Source organism: Saccoglossus kowalevskii, chromosome 7, assembly GCF_978046115.1.
Source record: "Saccoglossus kowalevskii chromosome 7, keSacKowa6.1, whole genome shotgun sequence".
In the NCBI taxonomy this organism is placed as follows: domain Eukaryota; kingdom Metazoa; phylum Hemichordata; class Enteropneusta; family Harrimaniidae; genus Saccoglossus; species Saccoglossus kowalevskii.
In genome coordinates, this window is record NC_140647.1 from 22669997 (window position 1) to 22692235 (window position 22239).

The 22239-nt window shown below is 38.1% G+C and overlaps 2 protein-coding genes across 2 annotated transcripts; both read left to right on the forward strand.

Moving 5' to 3' along the window:
• Positions 1–5402: 5402 nt before the first annotated feature.
• On the forward strand, positions 5403–16451 carry LOC100368523 (galactosylceramide sulfotransferase-like). The gene is made up of 2 exons (XM_006816436.2): positions 5403–5640; positions 14272–16451. The coding sequence occupies exons 1-2, from the start codon at positions 5501–5503 to the stop codon at positions 15377–15379; spliced, it is 1248 nt and encodes a 415-aa protein (XP_006816499.1). The 5' UTR covers positions 5403–5500; the 3' UTR covers positions 15380–16451.
• A 2208-nt stretch (positions 16452–18659) lies between these two features.
• On the forward strand, positions 18660–21583 carry LOC100368374 (galactosylceramide sulfotransferase-like). Its single transcript, XM_002734707.3, has 2 exons — positions 18660–18844; positions 20283–21583. The coding sequence occupies exons 1-2, from the start codon at positions 18699–18701 to the stop codon at positions 21469–21471; spliced, it is 1335 nt and encodes a 444-aa protein (XP_002734753.1). The 5' UTR covers positions 18660–18698; the 3' UTR covers positions 21472–21583.
• Positions 21584–22239: the final 656 nt, after the last annotated feature.

Below are 22239 nucleotides of genomic sequence, written 5' to 3' on the forward strand. Positions count from 1 at the left end.
AATTCGAACCCACATTATGTATACATTACCATCCATAAACTGACTTTGCGGTTTGGAAAATTGTCTTCAAAGCTGCAACAATAATTGCAATAAAAATACTGATAAAAATAGAATTTGAAAAAACAAACTATGTTTATATTTTAAAAAATGTTTTGATTCAATACTGTCTTTGGGGTGTGCAGTATTGAGTTTATTTCTAAGTATATGGGTACAATACCCTCATAAAAAAATAAGCAGTTATTGTAATAAAATACATAATATCAATACACTGAAATGGAGTTGGACCTGCTAAAAGTTTGGAAATCAAACTAAAGTATTTATTTCAGGAAAAACAAAAAAATAAGTCCAGACTTTGCCAGTATAGCTTCGCTGGAGCAAGACATACATACACATTGATATTTACTGTGACGCAAATCTCATATGTTGTAAAAAATACCAATAGTTTTGTGGACGTCTGATTTTTGTATTGCCGACGAGACACATAACGGCAAATAGTATACAATCTGCCTCGTTGTGGCGGTTTGTACGCGCACGGAGCGAAATAAAGATATTGATAATACGGCAGTTTCTGAGGTTTTTAGAATATTTGACGGCCCTGGAAATGGCTGTTTGGTTTGAATTTATCATTCTTGAAAGAAACACATCGGTCAGTACCACCATGACGATACATATAAGTTTCACTTAAAAAAACTGGAAGTCACGTTAGTACTTGCATAATTTTATTCTGGGAGAAAACACCCAGCAGAAGAGCAACGGCGTGTGTTCCAGAAATGTTATTTGTTGGAAATATACGAAACAGACTAACTTATTACGGTGGCCCACGGCGACAATCATCGATATGTAACCAACTTCCGCGCCGAGTCAGCAACTTCCGCGATATTTGAGCAAGTTTCTCGCCGACTTAACAACTTCCGCGATATGTAAGCAAGTTTCTCGCCGACTTAGCAACTTCCGTGATATCATGTAAGCAAGTTTCTCGCCAATTTCCGCGCCGACTCGGCAACTTTCGCAATACGGAATAGTGTTCCACAACCGAGCGCCAGCAAAACAAACCCATGAAACTGCTTTCAATAGATCATGGAAGGTACTAACGTTAGTGGCTTTCTTGGGCGTTGAGCAAAGCGTGCAAATAAGTCATTTCAAAACAGATAATAGTGTAGCATAATGTGTTAGCACACATAATACTGTGTACCAAGCAAACAACTGGGCGGGCCATGCAAATTACATTTCCCACGATGCACTGGTGCAATGAATTGTTCAGTGCTACGTTATTTTACTCCAACGGAGTTTTCTCACCAGTTACATCTGACCAGCTATGCGTCATTGGCGCAATGTTAATTTAAGTTATATTTTGATGGAGACTTCTTCCAGGGCTTAGACGGAACAATCCCACAAACCTTTTATTATAGTAGAAAGATAGAACTTTTATTGTGAAGATGTTGTACTTATGTCTGCTCCAAGGTTTTCTCAAAACCAAACCTACCATATGATTGGCGCATTGCTGGTACACGTCATCATATGTCAACCACTGTGAATGTCCGATAACAAATCCAAAATGGCGATCTGCTGATCCAAAATGGCGATCTGCTGATTCAAAATGGCGATCTGCTGTTTTTTAACAGGAGCACATATATGTGTATATGCATGCATGCAATTAATCAGTGGTCCAATGGACGATTATATCACTTCTCTCGGCAATCAGTAATCCATTTCACTAGCTATGTGCTGTATATTCGCCGTATTGCGCATTTTAGTTCGGTCGATTACGTGGTTTTGTAGAAAGTGTACGCACCTAATTCCACAATTTAATGATGTTTTCACACAAAGGATAACAACCGTCGTGGCGTAGCATTTTTAATTGTTTTTCAAAACAAAATGCGTCGTTTTCTATGTAGACATCCTCACCATCCTTTGATATGGTGTAGACACCATATTAAAAAAAATGTCATCAGGGTGATAGAGGGCGTATTTTTTATCATGGTTGGCAATCAGCGACGTGCGAATTCCTCATAATCGGTTTCTTGGTAACATAAATCCCTAACTCGTTATTTAGTTATTTATTTAGTTATTTATTTCACATTACCCGTCGACATCAAATAAATGTGAAAGTACACCAGAAATCTAAAAATAAAAAAAAAGTATACACAATCATGCCAAGTAGAAAATTAGAAATCACTCACCATCAAACATCTTGAAAAAATCACGTAAAAGAAGTTTAACACTAATGGGCAGAGAGTTTCACAATCCAACACCACGATAACAAAACCATCCTTGACCGTGACCATTACTAGAAGTGAATTAGAAGTTTTAAATTTGTGGTCGCACATGGATGATGCTTGTGATTCGTGAACATGATTCGAGTTAGTGAATTTGCTAATTATTATAAATAATCAAATATCGTTATCCCTTATATTCTATTAATTTATATCTGATTTCTGAGCGGGTCATCGGCTAGACTTGCTTGCAGTCTGGCCGGTAATGTGAGGGCGCTTACTAGTAGACTGATAGCAAGTCTGTTGGGATTTCATGATTACAGGACTTTCGCGTTCACCCCTCGCTCAGTTTACGCAATTTATATTTATTTTTAAGACTTTTTCATCGGAATTGCAACAGGCTTCGTGTCGGAAGATGTTTCACAAAAATGTAAAAAAGTAAAAAACCAAGACAATTTACCAAGATGATATACAACTTGTTACCTTCAAGACTTAAAACAATGGCAGGTGCCAGTGGCGGATCCAGAGGGGGGGCCAGGGGGCCACCCCCCCCAAACGCATGACGATTCGTATCATCTGGATTACGCATAGCTTCTCTGCGATTTACGCTCCGTATATTTTAAGCGTAGCTTGGGACCCCCCCCCCCCAATACATTTTGCTGGATCCGCCACTGGCATGTGCTCCTACTATACAGTCATATCTCGCGTAACAAAAACTCAAATAAGCTCATCATTAGTCGCGTAATTTACTTCAGTCGAATGCATAGATTTGATTGTTGCCGGTCGCGAAGAATTCAAGTTGCAAATGCATTTTGGCAGCTTTTCTACAGTTCCCGTTCGCGAGTATTGTCTAGTATTGTCTTTAGTATGCAGCATAGTACTGAACAAAAACTAAAGTTGCTCGAACTATTTATGAACTATGTATTTGACGCAGGCGCCTCAATCGACTCCATGCGTCCGTTCCTTCCACGAAAAGCACAGGGCCCGTCACGAGGCCTCATCATTGTTTTAACCGCTAAAGTATTATCAGCTCACAGTTCATACCCCGGAGACATAACGTAAATACAGTTGCTACGTGTTCAAACGTGTGACGGTTAAAGATATATATACCCGGATTATATTGAGAGTGTATAGCTTGAATCATGCACACTGGTATTACCAAACAGTTCACGGTGGTCATATTTCATAGCTGTGTTTCTGTTTCTTTAGCGTACTAGTAGTATAGCGAAAACGGAAAACCAACTTGAATTAATACATTGAATTGATCTAATTAGTTTTTGTTAGCCCCCAAGTAACATATTGTAAAGTGTCGGTTCGATCTCTGGCCGGAAAGAAAATCTTCTACTCCACATTTTTGTCTGTGGTACTGCTATAACGAGCAATTTGACTGGACAATGCATTTAAGAAAATATTCCTAGTATTGCCAGAGAGGGCGCACTTAATATACGTTGGCTGTATAACGTCTGCCAGCGACGGTGTAGTGGCGAGGCGAGGCGAGTGGCCGAATGGTTTTCAAAAATTAAGTAGAGCTAGGAAAGATAAGACTACAGGGTCATATGAACATTTTTTTTTCAGTAACTTTTGAGATAGAGGGCAAAAATGAAATTGGTCTGTACTTTGACTAAAGATTAATACTACCGAACCCATAAAACAACGGGTAATACGTGCACATTTCATAATATCTAGAATTTATAATTTCGTTCATCTTGATTACCTGGACCAACGCATTTGCACCACTCTTTTAACATGTGTCTTATGATTTATGTATTAAACCCGTACCTAGAGATAAATTATGATCCACATAGTCGTACATGTTTACTCCGAACACAGGGGAGGGACTGTGCTGCGAAGTTCAAATAAAGTTGTATTCCGCAATATGTATACGACGGTTGAGTTAACAACTTCGATTATGTTTGTATGTTTTCTCACAGTCCATGGTACAGAGGGTCTACAGTCATCGGTACAATTTAGTTAAAGTACCAAATCCTTCTCTTGCTCACGATTCCTCGAGGCTTTCCGCTCGTAATTGGGCATGCTAATTTTCAGTAACGAACGCTTGTTTCCGATGTTTTATTGTATACTAATAGTAGCTCACGACTGATACCAGATGTTTTCATTTTTCCATCGTGTAAAATATGACGGCTGTAACACGTGTTGGTTTTGTACTATTGTTATTTAAATTGCCTATTATTGGATATTTACCCAATTAATGTTATTGTACGTTCAGTTATTGTTTAATCTATGCCATGAATTAAAACACGTAACATTGCAATTGTTCGACTTGTTGTAATGCGACATGCCGTGTATTTAATTAATTTTTGAGTGTCGTTATTTCCAATAATAACAAAACCGAGTGGTGCGTGACAAGATCAGAAGCTTGCTCCACGAGGGGTTTCTGTCCCCGCTGAGCTCGCTTTGGGACACCTGCATTTCATTACACAGGCGTTTCTTTCATTTTAGAAATAAATACTATGTGAACGTTATGACGTACTATCGTGTCCTGACCACCACCACGTCACGTACTCAGACCACATGTTTATCAATTAATCATTTTAATACTTGTCTTAATCGCCAGTGGGAAAGAAATTGAAACAGAAACAAAACTGAAAGGAAAAAAAAAACGGAATGTATCGAATTGTGCAAGAAGAACACATTCTTTGATACCAGACTCAATTTATGATACAGAACTACGTGACGGTAAATATATACATGTATATACTAATATTTGTCAGTTTTGTTTATAATCCCGACGGGTCCACGGCATAATGCACCTACCTAGTGCGTGGTGTCAGATAATTGGTAAGGGTTCGATAATTGAATACTTGACAATATCCACCTGATGATACTATGTGTATGGACACCAAATTCGTGTTATTTTATAAAATGTGGAATCAGACATGCACGAACAAACTAGAATTATTATTGAAAATTAAACATATAAATTGTTGTTCAATATATATCCAATATTTAGCGGTGGCATATTCGAGCGCATATTCGACTCCCGTGGACACCGAATCAAGTTAAATGTACCAACTCACAATTGATTATTCGCATACTATTTCAAGAAATATGCGTTTTTGATCATAAGTATTCCTTATTTTTGCATATTCATGAATACGCCTGAACAGGCTGCCACGCACTAATCTCATCTGCACTGAATCCCTCATATTACCTGTTATTATTAGAACAGTCCATGAGCAGCTGCGCTTGGTAGTGGAAATTGCTACATACATGGTAGTCATTGTAGGACAGGTATCAGTTCGAGAGTGGAGGCAATAGTTTTCAGTATGTATAGAAAGTTGCATTATAATCGACTTGTCAACTACGTTCTTCTTATTTTGGCGTTTTACGCGTGTTACCTGATCAGAACGCAACTGCGATTGGCTGGAGTTACACCATGGACAGCTTCGGAAAATACAAAACAAACGTGAGTGTTAAAAGTCCGTTAAAAGTGGACCATACTGTCGTTACTTTATTTCTCACCTACTGTTATTTGAAAGCCAGACTGGCTGCTGTGACTTGACACAACGTATATACTAACCATATGTCTATAATAATCAACATTGTATCCAAAGTATAAATTAATAATAACCACAATATTTTAATTTAATTTAATAATTAAATTCCCTGTACTAGTTGTAAACAAATATAATTCACAACTGTACGCAGAAGCCATGAAAAAAATCGAGTATTTTCAATGTACACTAATACGGGGTAATCCGTATAAAAATTATGTATACTATAAATAACGTTAATACCACGATAGAAGCGGTTTGAACCCAAAAGGCAGAACAACTAACAACAGTTGAATTTATAAAAAAAATGAATATGGTAATATCGGAAATAAGTAACATGAAATTGTTGAGTTATAATGGCAAATGTATGATACCAATACAGCTTACGAGTATGTAACGTTAGTTATGTGACGGCCAAAGAGTTTTATACTGAGAACCTTGCATTTCACAACCAAACCTCATTGTTCTGAACTTTTTACTGTTATACACCATAGTCACTATAATGTTGAAATACGACAAGTATATAGTGGTCTCCTATGAGGGACCCTTCACTATCAGATCAAACTAGTCAAGCCTTCTTTCAATTAAAGATTATGATAGTAATTGTTTATTATTATATATCTGTCACCGTAACGCCATATGTTACAGCTTGCCGTAATTTTGCGGTATTGCACTGGGTATTTTTCATCCTACCATATTAGGAAACGCGAATTCCAAATATGGAACGATTAAGCGTGTAAGCGTCCTCTAATAATAATAAAAAAACATGGCTGCCCCCAGGGTTTGACCGAACTTGAACCCCACACAAAAAAGTTCGTTAAATCTGTTCTAAACGTTTTGGATTTCGGCATACCCATGATGTATTCCTGGAAGGAAATGATGTATAATGATAAGGTTATTACTAGAATACTGCAAAGTATGCACTCAGGCAGTACGCGATCGCATAACTTACGAGTAGTATGTAATTTAGAAAGCGGAATTCAATAATTTTACGCACATTTAATTACAACGTTATTGAACTGAGTTTGACTTCCTGACCTCATCAGTAGTTCAAAGTAACAACAAAAATCACTTTAATAAGAATAACTTTAATCCGACGTTTTTTTTGTATTCAAAACAAAATATGGAGCTTCTAAAATTCACTGACCGATTTTATGATGTAATTTCGGGCAGTGGACAGTACTGCGGTGCTGATATTCAAAGTTGATCGGTCCTTCCGGTTTTTTAATCCGACGTTTTTTTGTATTCAAAACAAAATATGGAGCTTCTAAAATTCACTGACCGATTCTATGATGTAATTTCGGGCAGTGGACAGTACTGCGGTGCTGATATTCAAAGTTGATCGGTCCTTCCGGTTTTTTAATCCGACGTTTTTTTGTATTCAAAACAAAATATGGAGCTTCTAAAATTCACTGACCGATTCTATGATGTAATTTCGGGCAGTGGACAGTACTGCGGTGCTGATATTCAAAGTTGATCGGTCCTTCCGGTTTTTTAATCCGACGTTTTTTTGTATTCAAAACAAAATATGGAGCTTCTAAAATTCACTGACCGATTCTATGATGTAATTTCGGGCAGTGGACAGTACTGCGGTGCTGATATTCAAAGTTGATCGGTCCTTCCGGTTTTTTAATCCGACGTTTTTTTGTATTCAAAACAAAATATGGAGCTTCTAAAATTCACTGACCGATTCTATGATGTAATTTCGGGCAGTGGACAGTACTGCGGTGCTGATATTCAAAGTCGATCGGTCCTTCCGGTCGCTGCTACATGCAATAATACTGTTTGAAGACATTCGTTAAAACGCGGCAGTCGTCGTGCCGCGTCCTGTTCGATATGGGACTCGCGTGTAAAATACATTACACTATCACTATCAGATCAAAATACCTTGCCGTTTATTCGGTGTTATTTGCTTACTTTACTTCCTATGTCGACAGCAACTATGAGTTTAAAAATTATTTCTCAGTACTTATTCACTGTTAAAATGCTGTACCATTACTTTCACCATCCTACTACAGCCAGATCTGAAGGCCTTTGCCGCATTCTGGCCATGCTGTGTGGCGCGTATCGCGTGGACGGGTTTCACGTTCTCTGCACGTAAAAAGCTCGGTTATTAAGCATCCTTTTTTGGGGATGCCCGGTGGCCGAGGGGAAGACGTGTAGTGGCGTGAAGCTAGGCGATTAGGTGCCGTACGCGAGCGCCGGTTCGAGTCACGCACGCAGTACGTATTTACTATAATTAGACATAGTCTTTACCTTGCCGTTTATTCGGTGTTATTTGCTTACTTTACTTCCTATGTCGACAGCAACTATGAGTTTAAAAATTATTTCTCAGTACTTATTCACTGTTAAAATGCTGTACCATTACTTTCACCATCCTACTACAGCCAGATCTGAAGGCCTTTGCCGCATTCTGGCCATGCTGTGTGGCGCGTATCGCGTGGACGGGTTTCACGTTCTCTGCACGTAAAAAGCTCGGTTATTAAGCATCCTTTTTTGGGGATGCCCGGTGGCCGAGGGGAAGACGTGTAGTGGCGTGAAGCTAGGCGATTAGGTGCCGTACGCGAGCGCCGGTTCGAGTCACGCACGCAGTACGTATTTACTATAATTAGACATAGTCTTTACCTTGCCGTTTATTCGGTGTTATTTGCTTACTTTACTTCCTATGTCGACAGCAACTATGAGTTTAAAAATTATTTCTCAGTACTTATTCACTGTTAAAATGCTGTACCATTACTTTCACCATCCTACTACAGCCAGATCTGAAGGCCTTTGCCGCATTCTGGCCATGCTGTGTGGCGCGTATCGCGTGGACGGGTTTCACGTTCTCTGCACGTAAAAAGCTCGGTTATTAAGCATCCTTTTTTGGGGATGCCCGGTGGCCGAGGGGAAGACGTGTAGTGGCGTGAAGCTAGGCGATTAGGTGCCGTACGCGAGCGCCGGTTCGAGTCACGCACGCAGTACGTATTTACTATAATTAGACATAGTCTTTACCTTGCCGTTTATTCGGTGTTATTTGCTTACTTTACTTCCTATGTCGACAGCAACTATGAGTTTAAAAATTATTTCTCAGTACTTATTCACTGTTAAAATGCTGTACCATTACTTTCACCATCCTACTACAGCCAGATCTGAAGGCCTTTGCCGCATTCTGGCCATGCTGTGTGGCGCGTATCGCGTGGACGGGTTTCACGTTCTCTGCACGTAAAAAGCTCGGTTATTAAGCATCCTTTTTGGGGATGCCCGGTGGCCGAGGGGAAGACGTGTAGTGGCGTGAAGCTAGGCGATTAGGTGCCGTACGCGAGCGCCGGTTCGAGTCACGCACGCAGTACGTATTTACTATAATTAGACATAGTCTTTACCTTGCCGTTTATTCGGTGTTATTTGCTTTGTTTATTTACATGAAATTCGAACACGCGCTGCGCGATGACCACCGCGCTTTAAGGTGAAACAGTCTTTATAGCTTGAATGCAGAATTGGCATACAGAATAGCAGACCCAACTCAAAATGTGACGACCCTTGAAGTTCGAAAGTCATGGTCACTGCCGAATCCGAACAGACGTGCTGTGCTATTTGTACCAAGAATTATAACAACTGGGTTGGGTATAAAATTTGCGCAGTGTCCCACGATATTGGCCATAAAGCCAATCAGATTCTGGTCGATTTTCTCACTGCACAGATGGCGCACAGATGACACACAGTCAGGGTCGTCCCATTCAGGGAACTCGGAGTGTGTTCGTCATGATTCGCGGTGACTTTTATTTGGCCGTTTTAAAATTCATAAATATTTTATCTTTATAAAACGTAAATATTTGGCACGGCTCTTCTGAAAACATTATAGTTTAGCTAAACTTTCCTTCCTAACAGATGTTATAAAATATGCATAATAATAAGGTTACAGCAAAATACGGAATTTATGTACGTCCTCATCGTACATGATACGTCTCGGCATTGTCCCCGACGCTATGCGTCTCTGACAATAATTCGCTGCACATTCTCCGTTAAAACACCATTCATAACGTCTGGGATTGAATATTATCTAAACTACTCTATCATGTGAGTATTTCCCCAAAACTGTGAACTGTTGTCACGTCAGTACTATAGCGGGAACGTGGTGTGCTTTAAATTCGGATGTAGTTACTATAGGTTCTTGTTAGCGGATACCAAGTCTGTATATGTACTGTGGCATTCGCGCGATAATGCTGAGATAAATGTTCATAATGTTCAGAATAAAAAAAATCAAACTGAAAAATAAACATATTGTTGTATTTTTGTGAAAAATTCGCACACACAAAAATGCCTGTACAAATGTACAATTATCAAGTCTGCTAGTAATTGCTGTTTGTCGGCTCAAACAACAATGTTGTTTCGTTATATGTGCTTGGATATATATTTGTGTAAATAAATGATTGCTGGTGATCGAAGCAAAATGGATAGATACGATTACCGGATGTAGAATATCATACCTTGAAAGTATGCCCATTTGAAGTCACAAACAGAAGATTCCCTTCAGCAATACAGTTGTAACGCGGTGCGCCTTCGTAACAAACAATCTATTTGACATCATTCAGTGAATATACGTTTTATCGGGAACAAGATATGTAGATAGTCTTTTTGACGTTTCTTTCCGTGTATAATTCTTTGTTAGTACAGAGTATGTTACCGCGGCCATTTACATGTAATATGCGGTGAAACTATTATAATAAAATGTTCTACTACTGACACTTATTATCTGTGTAATTATTACTATTATATATTGTGGTACTGCACAGTTCTTACCCCACTGCGTTTTAGATCTGTCGGGACGCATTGAATTTCGAGGGGTCCCCGTGGAAACATTGTCGTTGGTAAACAATTATGAAACTCTTGGATTAAGTTTTTGCTCGCAATAAAAGTTAACTCAACGAGTGCAATCATCCAGTTATCCATTCTTTAAAATGCAATGTAACACGCATCTTAGTTTACGTTCGATGAAACAATGAAATTCTATAATACGCATGTGCAGCGGTCCTTTTAGTATTAGTGTGTCTAGTACAAACGCAAAATTTTTCGTTTATGATAAACCATAAAACCATTTAAAAATTTCATCAACACAATATGGCATCGAACAACAACATTAAAAAATATGTTTTCATCCATACTGCATCTTTAATGTAATGCAACAACAGTAAATATGTGCCTGACTATACGTTGCATCTATCATTCAGTGCTAATCTACTGAAAATATAATATATTCAAATCCCGTCCAAATATTGTATGTAATCCAAAAAGGGGTCTCACAGATTTATACGCTTCTGTGTACAGCAAGAATCAAGACCGCGGATACTACTCGGGCACATCTAGGGCCACTAACATCCATGTACATTTTGTTCTGTTTCTGGGTAGCAGGAATTGAATAGGTATTGTGTGGTTGTTTGATGTACTATCGCATGCAGCCCGGGTTACAATTGCCTGGTACATACTAGTAGTATAGAGTTGGGTTACGGTGTATCCCATGTATCTATCTCGCAGCAAAGAAATCGTAATTTGTTAACGCGTGTTCGAGTCTTCGCAAGTGGCGTGTCTTACATTTTAATTGCATGAGGAATATGTTTATTGTAGGAGTGACCATCAATATACTTACACTTCCGGGGCACGTGAGACCATATCACAGTTCTGAATGTTAGTGCATTCTGGGATAGTTTTGACACAACCCTGGTCAAACACAACTCCGCCAATCACAAAGCGTGCCCGCTCGTTCAGCCTGAACTATTCCACAGTGCACTAACATTCGGAATTGCGGTGTGGTCTATTGGTCACATGATTACGAATTTTTGAGGATGTTCAATCTGTGGCATTTGCATCATGGCTGTTGGGGTGGCAAGGGGTTGGGAGAATTATCTAGATATAGTGCCCACGTATAAGAGCATTTATAACAAAGACGCGTTTTAGCTTGATATCTGAAACTCTCAGTAATATTCGAATTAATAAACTTCCTGTGTAAAACCATCATTTGAGAATTTGGTGTATTCGGAGAATGCCGACCGTGTAATATATTTGCATAGACCAATCAGATTACTGGGAATAGCATAATAACATGATAGTATGCATGTATCAATAATTATTACATCTCTTTATTATACGGAACGGTCAAGATAGAGGGGATACAATAACATACGTCAACTATTAGAATGGTAATGGTACATGCCCGGGGGGGGGGCAGTTGCAATCTGATTAAAATCTGATGTAGTGTACGGGCTTTAATTATTTTGGTTATAAACTTATTTTAATTTTATTTTTTATTACTTTTGTTATTAATGCCCTTTTATTTTACTTCGATTTTGTGATTTTTTTCAAATTCTGCCCTACCTACATCTGATCCGACGCCTATGTAAGTCCCGTTCAAATCTCGCGTAAGTAACAGCCAATCACAGCCCCCCTTTTATACAGGCTGTTGGTTGCTTACTTTTCAGTGTAGCGATACTCTACGGGCAATCTTTCTGTACATTATATTTTGCCCACTTGAATAAACCATTAATAGAAAATTGCTAGTATATTTTTATTTGCAAAAGAAATTCCTCAGCATTTTACAATTGTTGTCATTACATTGAACATTTTTTTTTACTTCCAACAAATGTGTACACTTCCAGATACATCTTCGCCAGCCAAGGTTCGTTCATTCAGTCATCGCTTCAATTTTACATCACTGAGCATAATTATCTAGAATGGAAGCAAAAAAATAAGTAAATCGTAATGATTAGAACACTGTAAACAGCTATAGTAAACAATGCAAACTGATTTTAAATTGTATAACGGTCACCGGCCCACGGCATCGACGCAGAAAATTGGATCAATTGCGATGTGTTTGTTCCAAATAAAAAATATTTTATTCCAGTCCAAATCAGCTCAATTACTTTAATAAAGAGTTATTGTATAATGTACAAAATGTTGATACAATTTGATGAATATTTACAGCTACGGCTTCAATACCGTAGATGATGTTGGCCCGATCTTCAACAAAACATCACCCGTCTCCAGGGCAGGCGACTGGAAAGACACTGGTGTTCGGTCGAAACGGTGGAAACAAAATCGTCACTCCCAGAATAACTATGCAAAATAACGATCTAAAGTCGAACCATTCGAGCCACAATATTAACATAAAAATGACTTTCGTTGCATTTGACAATGATAAACTTACCGTAAAGCCGTGTTATTCTCGGTCGCTAACGTCGGTATAATCCGCCATTTTATTTGAGTGTTTGCCACCCGACTCCGCCCGGTGACGTCATCATGTGCGCTATAGAAGGAGGTCTGTGATTCGTTGACTAAAATCGTCGATAGTGGGTCTCGTTGAAATCTCGTTACATAGGCATCGGCTCAGATGTAGGTAGGGCGGAATTAAAAAAATCACAAAATCAAAATCAAAGTAAAATAATAAAATAAAATAAAATAAAAGGGCATTAATAACAAAAGTAATAAAAAATAAAATTAAAATAAGTTTATAGCCAAAATAATTAAAGCCCGTACACTACATCAGATTTTAATCAGATTGGGGCAGTTGATACATATATGATGAATTTGTTTTTGCGTATCTGTTGATCGACTTAATTAGTTTATTACGAGCGAATTGCCGTGTTATGTCTGGCATCGTTTAGGCAGGCGAGGTCCTGGACGGAACTCGACTCAGTGATTTGGAACTAATTTCGAGATAACCGTCGCTATTCTGACTACTATTTCTGACAGTTAGTATTCGTAGTTATTAATGTAGTGAACGATTAATCAAAAGATATGACGTGTTCAGTACTTAGTGTGATTAGTTGAACGTGTGAAGGCCACGCCTTAGAGTCTTAATACTGTTTTGTAATTGATTAGAGTTTTGAAAATGAATAAAGTTTTTTTAGTTGGTCTTGGAGAGTACAGGAGGACAGAGGCACTCTTGGAGAGTCTAGAGTCTGGTTTAAGTCCAGTCCTGGAGAGTCTTGGGGCGAACCTTGAAGCAGTCCAGTCTTGGGCTAGTCTTGGGTCAGCATTGCGATAGTCTTGGGGATTTTTCCCCAGGGCGCTGTGTCTTATAGAGTGCTCGACTGATCGACTAAGACAAAAGTTGAAACGTATTTCGCTGTGTGTGTCTTATTTAACTGTAAAGCTTAAGTGACTTCCCCGATCCCGTACTTCAGGGGGACGCGATAGAGAAACGAGACGAGATTTCCCCCTGACACGTGTGGAGAACCCAGAGGAGTGAAGAATTACCCCTGATACATATAGCTGGGCAGGGAGGTGCACCTGAGTGCTCAAAAGTGTGACCATTTTTATACCTGGATAGTTGCAAAATCTATACCCATATTAATACCAAAGTACCATTCCCGATATTTATATCCCTATCTTGACCAGAAATAAGACCGATACTTATACCCCAAATCTAAAAAAACGAGACCCATTTCAGGAGAACGTCCCCATTAGGAAAGTTCTATCATCCGGTCTGTTAGTACCTTCCATGGTTCTATGTACCGGCCCCGAGGGTAATGTTATAACACAACTAACGTCACCTTTGTATATTGTTTCAGGAAGCCACGTGATGCTAGTATTGTTCAAGCCATAGAGAAGCTGGTAATAGAGAGTAAGGATGTCTGCTTGGAGCACGTAGACGTCGTACCAATGTGCGAACCAGTGAGAAAAGTAGTTTTCACAAAGACACACAAAACCGGGAGTACTACCTTAGCGTCGATCATTGAAAGATACGGCTATACGCGAAATTTGTCGTTTGTCGTACCGCCGGATAGAAAAAACGGGCCACACATTTTATCCATGAATCATTTATTCCACCGCAACATGGCGAAAAAGTCAGCGCCTCCATTGAATGGAGGCGAATATTATGACATGCTGACCAATCATGTGCGTTATAATCGACCGGAAATGGATGCTGTACTCCCTAACGCGACCCACATAACTATAATACGTCATCCAGCGAAGCACTTCGAGTCATCTTTCTCATATTTCTTGTGGGGCAGGGACGTGAAAAAGGAGCACGGCGACGTTAACGTGGGTGATCAAATAGCGACTTTTATGGAAACTCCGGAAAAATACATTAAAAACAAAATTTATTTTTGGTGGCAGGCGCATAATGGGCAGCTATTTGATCTTGGGTTAAGTACGGATGATACTGATAATCATACCACGGTGAGCAAAAAAATACAAGCTCTTGAAAAGGAGATGGAATTTATTCTTATCGCAGACCACTTTGACGAATCGTTGCTTATATTAAAAAAGAAATTCTGTTGGACAATGGATGATATATTGTACATACCGAACGGCGTACGAAGTAAACAATTCCGCAGGGAGATGTCAGAGGAAACACGTGCGCGCATTTTGGACTGGAATGATTCCGATTTAAAACTATTCGAATATTTTAACAAAACTCTCTGGCAAAACATTGCTGAGTACGGTCCCTGTTTTGAAAGGGATTTACAATATTTTCGTGAGAAGCGACAGAAAGTGATGGATGAGTGCATTGGCCCTAGTCAAGTTGTCAAGAAAGACCCGCGAGAAACTAGATACGTGCTGAAAGAAAACGCATCGGAACTGTGCCTCAACATGTGGCGTGGTGACGTCACATTCACCAAGTTTATCAGAAATAAACAGTTATCCAGAATTGTACACCCTCTCAACAATTAAATACTATTATTATACATCTGACACCGTAACGTCGTAAGTTACAGTGTGCTGTAATTTTGCGGTATTTTACGGGGTATTTTCATCCTACCATATTAGGAAATGCGAATTCCAAATATGGAATGATTACGCGCGTAAGCGTCCTCTAACTTGAATAATAAAAACAGACATAGCTGCCACCAGGGTTTGACCGGACTCCACACAAAGAAGTTCGCTGATTCTGTTTAAAACCTTTTGGATTTCGGCGTTCCCATGATGTAATCTTGGAGGGAAAATATGTATAATAATAATAATGATAAGGTTATTACGAAGATACCTCAAAGTATGCACTCAGACAGTACGCCGTCGCATACTCCCGCTATACCGACTGTCTTCGTGCATACTTTGAGGTATCCTCGTAATAACCTCATATTATATAAGTGTGTGTCGCCTATGAGTTTGACCAGAAAGATGTGTCAGTATATCGATGTTTAATGTAGACGCCTCAACATTTCGATGAGCTACAGTTGCATGGCAACACGATTCAGCATTCATGATGTATGTTTCACGAGTGCCATATTTTGAAGTCATTGGCCTAATATATATATATATATATATTTCAATAAATGTTTTTTTAAAACAATTACGTGAGAAAAATATTGATTTTGTGTAATTTTTTAAATCCCTTTTTTAAATAATAATTTAAGACAACTAAAAGTAATTATTTGCACTAGGGTAGGTCATTTCGTCAGTTGAGACATACTCAGTCGACGGATCACGCTTTGACATGATGTGACATACAATCCCCGTCATAGAAACCGATAATACTCAGGCAAAAAATGCAACCATCATTTTCTCAAAAAGGGGCTGGTGACCCCAACTGTTTTGATATCACTCTATTTTCGAGAACGGCTATCAACTTATATGCATAAAATGTCACTGGTTTCTATAGACCACAATGAAAACATCTCGTAAGACGTTACATTACACTAAATATATTTTGCAACGTTTCCTAGAGAGCTCAAAGTTATATTAATTAATTGTTAATTTTATCTTAGACAATATTCTCAACAATAAATGCAATGTATTTATATCATTTCGCTATGCAAACGTATGTGATTCGAGTACACTAGGTGTGAGATGACGTCATTGTCACGTGTTTATTACTAGTAACTGGCAATAACAGATGCAATATATTATTTATATATTTAATATTCGATACGCCACACTATAGACTAAATCGGACTAAGATGTATAAAAATGTTGCGTTTGCAGGACATGCAACAGAATTCGTTAGATGAAAAACAAAACCACTAATGCCCATTTGCAGAAATTGTTATTATACGTACCAAAACAACCAGTGCGCATGCGCATTAGAAAATCTCATTGGTTCATATTCCAATATATTTATCAATATACAGTATTAATACAAAATATAAAAATGACATGCTATCATCCGTATTACATTTTTAGTTTTTAAAAATTGGTAATTAAAAAACAATAATACTTGTGTATTTCTTTCGTTTTTATATATGTCAGCGACAGCATCGATCAACACGTTGTATTTGTTTGAACGTGAGATGAATTATAAAAGCAAACAATTGTGCCACTATGGTTATAGTTTTTATTGAGGCATGCTATATTGATAAATTGTCACTAAGAGTTTTAAATTTCTGATTATTCGAATTCTGATACCTGGACATATCTGGGGGTACGTCGGTGTTTCAGTCACTCGGACATTTTCAATTCTTGGTAACATCAATCGTCGTATTTGATTTGAGTGACGACTGTGACAATAGTAACCACGTGGCCGCCTCTCTGTAAGGGTAAAACAGTGAACGAAATAGAAACAAAACTCTTAATTTCTCCTAAATACAATATATCAGTTGTATGCATGTTTTTTCCAGTACAAAACTAAGATATTGAACCCGAATTGGGTCTAAGGACACTCTATGGCAGACAGTGGTCAATTTGACGTTTTCAAACAACAAAACAACGCAAACCAATCATAAACACTTCATAAACATAGTACATAGTTCATCTTTCGGCATAGCACTGGGTCAATGATAAAACTAATGTCAAAATTCATTGTTTCTTATCTTTAAAACAATACTTCCTGGATAGCTGATGTGTCTGTCTATGGAGAATGTGGAGTTTCTATACCTACTGACCTCACTTTCAGTCATTCTGAAACAGGAAGTGTTTGAGGGCGCTCGACTTATAATAAAAAACGTTAATAATAAAAAATCCACTTGTAAATTTATTGTGTGCAGTATAAAACGACAACAGGTTCAATAAACTTACCAGTAATAAAATGATATGAACAAACATAAGTATAGTTCCATTTTTATGACAATGTCGCAATTCTATGAACTATTTTCTATTCTGGTTTACTTTTGTCCTGGACAAACGGTACTAGTAGTGAGAAGCCAGAGCTCTGTTCTTATCAAATCTGCCGATAAAATAAAAAAAAATCGTATGTCTGGATCTTTCTTTTTGATGCACGCACGCAGCAACTTTTCGGCATTGTACAGGTAGTAGCCAAACACAGCAATATAAGAGATGATTTGTTCTGGGATGTTGTAGGAAGATGTCTTCTAAATGTGTTAACTTACTAGTAAAGGTAGTATTATTCTATTTTCCACATGGCATGATACATCTTGAGTAGCGATCTAAAGATTCATAGAATGACATCATTTATTTCATTTATAAATAAATAAATAAATAATACGTTCACGCTCCGAATACTATACTATAGTAGTGTGAAGTTCACGGGCGCCCATGTTGTTTTGTATGGTCGTCTGTCCATAAAAATACTATTTTTCAGAAATTTGCTAAATTAATGGACGACGAAACGGAGTAATCTATATGAACAATATTTCTTACACGCATTTGCGTAATTTTAAAGTAACAGAATCGCTTCGTCGAATTTGGGAATTACTGCTAATAAGAAAATTACTGGCAATCGGGAAATTACTGGTAAACAGAGAATTACTGGTAGTAAACCGTCACTCGCGTTTATATTTTAAAGTACAGTGTCCGAAGGTAAAATCATATTGTATATGTGTCTTTGAAATTTGTTATTAAATCTTATTAAATCTTATTAAATCTTTTGTATTATGCGTGAATTGTGGGACAATATCGTGACAAGTTCCGCACACGTGCGCGATGTGTATTGATTTTCAACAAATAATATTGATTATGCTGTCAGATTCCCTCATTGTATCCCCATCCTTTCCCCCAGTATGTTTGGGACAGTCCGCGCAGCTGTGACACGATGCTTGGACGATAATCCCTTTGTTTGGGGTCAGTCCGTCGTCGGCACATTCACGGCGAGCTCATAATGCCGAGAAGACTGAAATTTCATAGTTTAGTGCCTTATATCGCCGTCATCGTCATATTATATATGTGTTTTCTCATTGGTATTCAACTAGGACAAGCCAATTCCATGCTATGGAGAAGGAGTGTGTCGCAGTACGTCAGCAGTCGGTAAGTAACACTATCGCCCGGGGCAGTATGCGATACTCACGCAGATCGATTCTATCAAAATCGCCGGCTCTTACGGTCGAGACGGCATACTGTCGCAAATGCACAGACTACATTATCCGGAGTTCGGAGAACGAACAGTTAAACCCGTGAGTTGTGCCTTGAACGAGAATATCTGCCTTGAACGAGGTTATGATCCTGAAGTGTATATTATAGCACTGATTTTTCAATTGATCACGTGACTCATTAATCTGCACGAGTAGTATCATAATTGAATTCATTGCCTTACATATGTAGCTACATTGAATGGCCAAGTGACAACGAACAAACAATGGGAGTTCACAGGAAATGGAAAGAGGTGTCACATGTTTACGTTTAATATTTTTCACACTACCAATATTATAATAACAGGACAAGAGTGGTGCTCCAGTTTTAGTCTTAGTATTCCAACATGTAATAAATAAATGACTAAATAAATGACTGAATAAATAAATAAATAAATAAATAAATAAATAAATAAATAAATAAATAAATAAATAAATAAATAAATAAATAAATAAATAAATAAATAAATAAATAAATAAATAAATAAATAAATAAATAAATAAATAAATAAATTATAATTTACTACGATGTGTATGAACACAATATGCTATTTGTGGTAAAAAAATAACCAAATTTAATTCGCGATATTTCAGTATGTATATGCCGAAGTGAACACCATTCGGAAACTAAGTGTTGGCAATTGAGTGTGTACGATTGAATACTATTCCGAATTCAACCTTCACACCACACCAAATAATTTTCCCGTTTATTTGATCAATCTGATGATATCGGATACGCCTTTTAGTCATTCATATTTTAATAATTAATTATAGTACAGTAATGTCGAGTCCGCCTGGCGGCCATCTAAATAGCCACATCTTATCTATCGGCAATAAAGTGAGAGAAAAAACATGTGCGTATATGCGATGATATATATACCGCAATTCGCGCGTATTCTTTTCAGTGAAATACGTCACATATGATCAAAAACATGCCTAGCACTTTCATATCAGAACGTTTCGGCAAATTTCTTTACACTCCACTGCCTGTTTGTTTGCTTGTCATTTTGTTTGGTTTTTGTTTGTTTAGTAAGTAACGTAGCTCGAAACTGAATGCGATTTTTTTTTAATAATTGGATCATTATTTGTGTTTTTAGTGAAATTACAAATACTTTTGTTTAGAGATTCTATTTCCACTTACACTGTAATCTGGCGACATTGATGATTTCACTTTTAGATAATATACTGTAACATTTGTACAAGTGAAGCAAATGAGCGGAATAGATCACACGTCGCGTGGCGCCCTCGCTTTCGACGAGATTTCGGCGGCCATTTTGGGTATAAGGTTTATTGCCTTTTTATTTGACCATTTGACTTGTACAATTCTTGTTTCACAGTGATTTTGAAGACCCACTTTGTAAGAACGGTGTGCTCGGTTGCATTTCCAACAAAAACACAGGCAAAAAAACAACAATAACTGACATTGTCGATGCTGTGAAGGAACTTGTTGCCACTGTGGAGCACGAATTATGCCGAGAACAGTTTGAGAGTCCTACATCGTGCGAAGCAGTTAAAAAAGTGGTATTCATAAAGACGCACAAAACCGGAAGTACTACCGCTGCTTCAATTATAGAAAGATTCGGATACTCGCACAATCTATCTTTCGTTGTCCCACCAGATAGAAAATACGGTCCACACATTCTATCAAGTACGCATCATTTTACGAGAAGCATGTTGAAATATTCGCCTCCGCCTCTGAATGGCGGGAAGTACTACGATATGCTGACCAATCACGTGCGGTACAATCGTCGCGAAATGAATGATGTCATTCCCAATGCTACTTACGTCACAATATTACGTCACCCTGCAAAGCAGTTCGAGTCAGCGTTCGCGTATTTTTTGTGGAATCGGGAAATCGTGAAAGTAAATGGCGTAGTGGATGACCCAATCGCAACTTTCATGGAATACCCAGGGATATATCTTGAAAAGAAATTCTTCTTTTGGTGGCAAGCGCACAATGGACAACTTTTTGACCTCGGTTTGCAAACAGAGGAAACCGATGATTATGACACGGTAAATAGAAAGATTGAAACTTTGAGCGCGGAATTAGATGTTGTTCTTATCGCAGATTATTTTGATGAGTCCTTGATTGTACTGAGGAAAAAAATGTGTTGGACTTTGCATGACATTCTATATATTCCGAACGGAATAAGGAGACAGAAATACCGCAGGGAAGTGTCTGATGAAACGCGTGCCGAAATACTGGAATGGAATCGTTCCGACGTGAAACTGTACGAACATTTCAACAGGACGTTGTGGAAAAATGTAGCCGAATATGGCCCATGTTTTGAAAGGGATTTAAATCATTTCCGGGAACAGCGTCAGAAAGTTATGGAAGAGTGCATTGACCCATCACGTGTTAGCCGTAAAGACCCACGGGAAAACCGATATGTACTGAAAAATAACGCATCCGAGTTGTGTGTGAACTTATGGCGCGGTGACGTGACATTTACAGACATCATAAGAAAAAAACAAATAGCGAGATTGGTTTATCCACAACGAACAGATTACAGGTCTAATATGTGAACGGCTTTCGAAACATTAAGTCGAACTTATTTATAGTGTCCGACATATGGAGTATCTCGGCTAGCATTGGATTTCACTGAGTGTACACTAGTACGTGTAATACCAGTTATAATCAGTTTTTCCCTGCATAAGTTTTTCGACCTGTAACCACTTACGACTGTGTGCAATAACAGTGACGAGTGTTTTCCTACACAAACCCGAGGCAAGATTTTGCATTTCTTTTTAGGAATTCGGATTCTTGTTTGAATTGCTAGAATTGTGACGTGAACAATTTTACATACTACGCGAATGTTAATTCCTATTTTCGTCAGAGATTAATAATTAAATGTTTTGTTTTTTTAATTTTGATTTGTGCGTGTATTTGCCGTGAAAACAAACGCGTGTCTGCTTCAGCACAATCAAACACAACTTTTCGGCCACAAGACAGTCATGTAATCCGGGTCATAATATTAGTACAACATTTCTATAAAAGGGCGCCCTCTAGTGACGGATCTAAAAACACAACGACCGCAAATCAAAGCTTCATTTTGTTCAGCGTTTTAATAAAAAAACCTACTTGACACTTTTTGTGACTCTGGTACATAGAAGATGTGATTTCTAAACACGATAAATTTTTCGGTTTCAACTAAAAGATTTTTGATGAAATGCAAACGCCTGGAATTACATACTAATATTCATTTTTCTTAAAAGCTGTTTTTTTTTCTTGAAACCAAATGACTCAGCGATAGATGTATTTGAATTTTAAATAGCAAGGACATTATTCGTCGC

What these genes read in the sequence shown, in the direction of transcription:
- LOC100368523 (XM_006816436.2), top strand. Translation starts at nt 5,501, where the DNA reads ATGTATAGAAAGTTGCATTATAATCGACTTGTCAACTACGTTCTTCTT. An exon ending in TCGGAAAATACAAAACAAAC is followed by an intron (nt 5,641 to 14,271) that starts GTGAGTGTTAAA and finishes ATATTGTTTCAG; the next exon opens with GAAGCCACGTGATGCTAGTA.
- LOC100368374 (XM_002734707.3), top strand. Translation starts at nt 18,699, where the DNA reads ATGCCGAGAAGACTGAAATTTCATAGTTTAGTGCCTTATATCGCCGTC. An exon ending in TCGCAGTACGTCAGCAGTCG is followed by an intron (nt 18,845 to 20,282) that starts GTAAGTAACACT and finishes CTTGTTTCACAG; the next exon opens with TGATTTTGAAGACCCACTTT.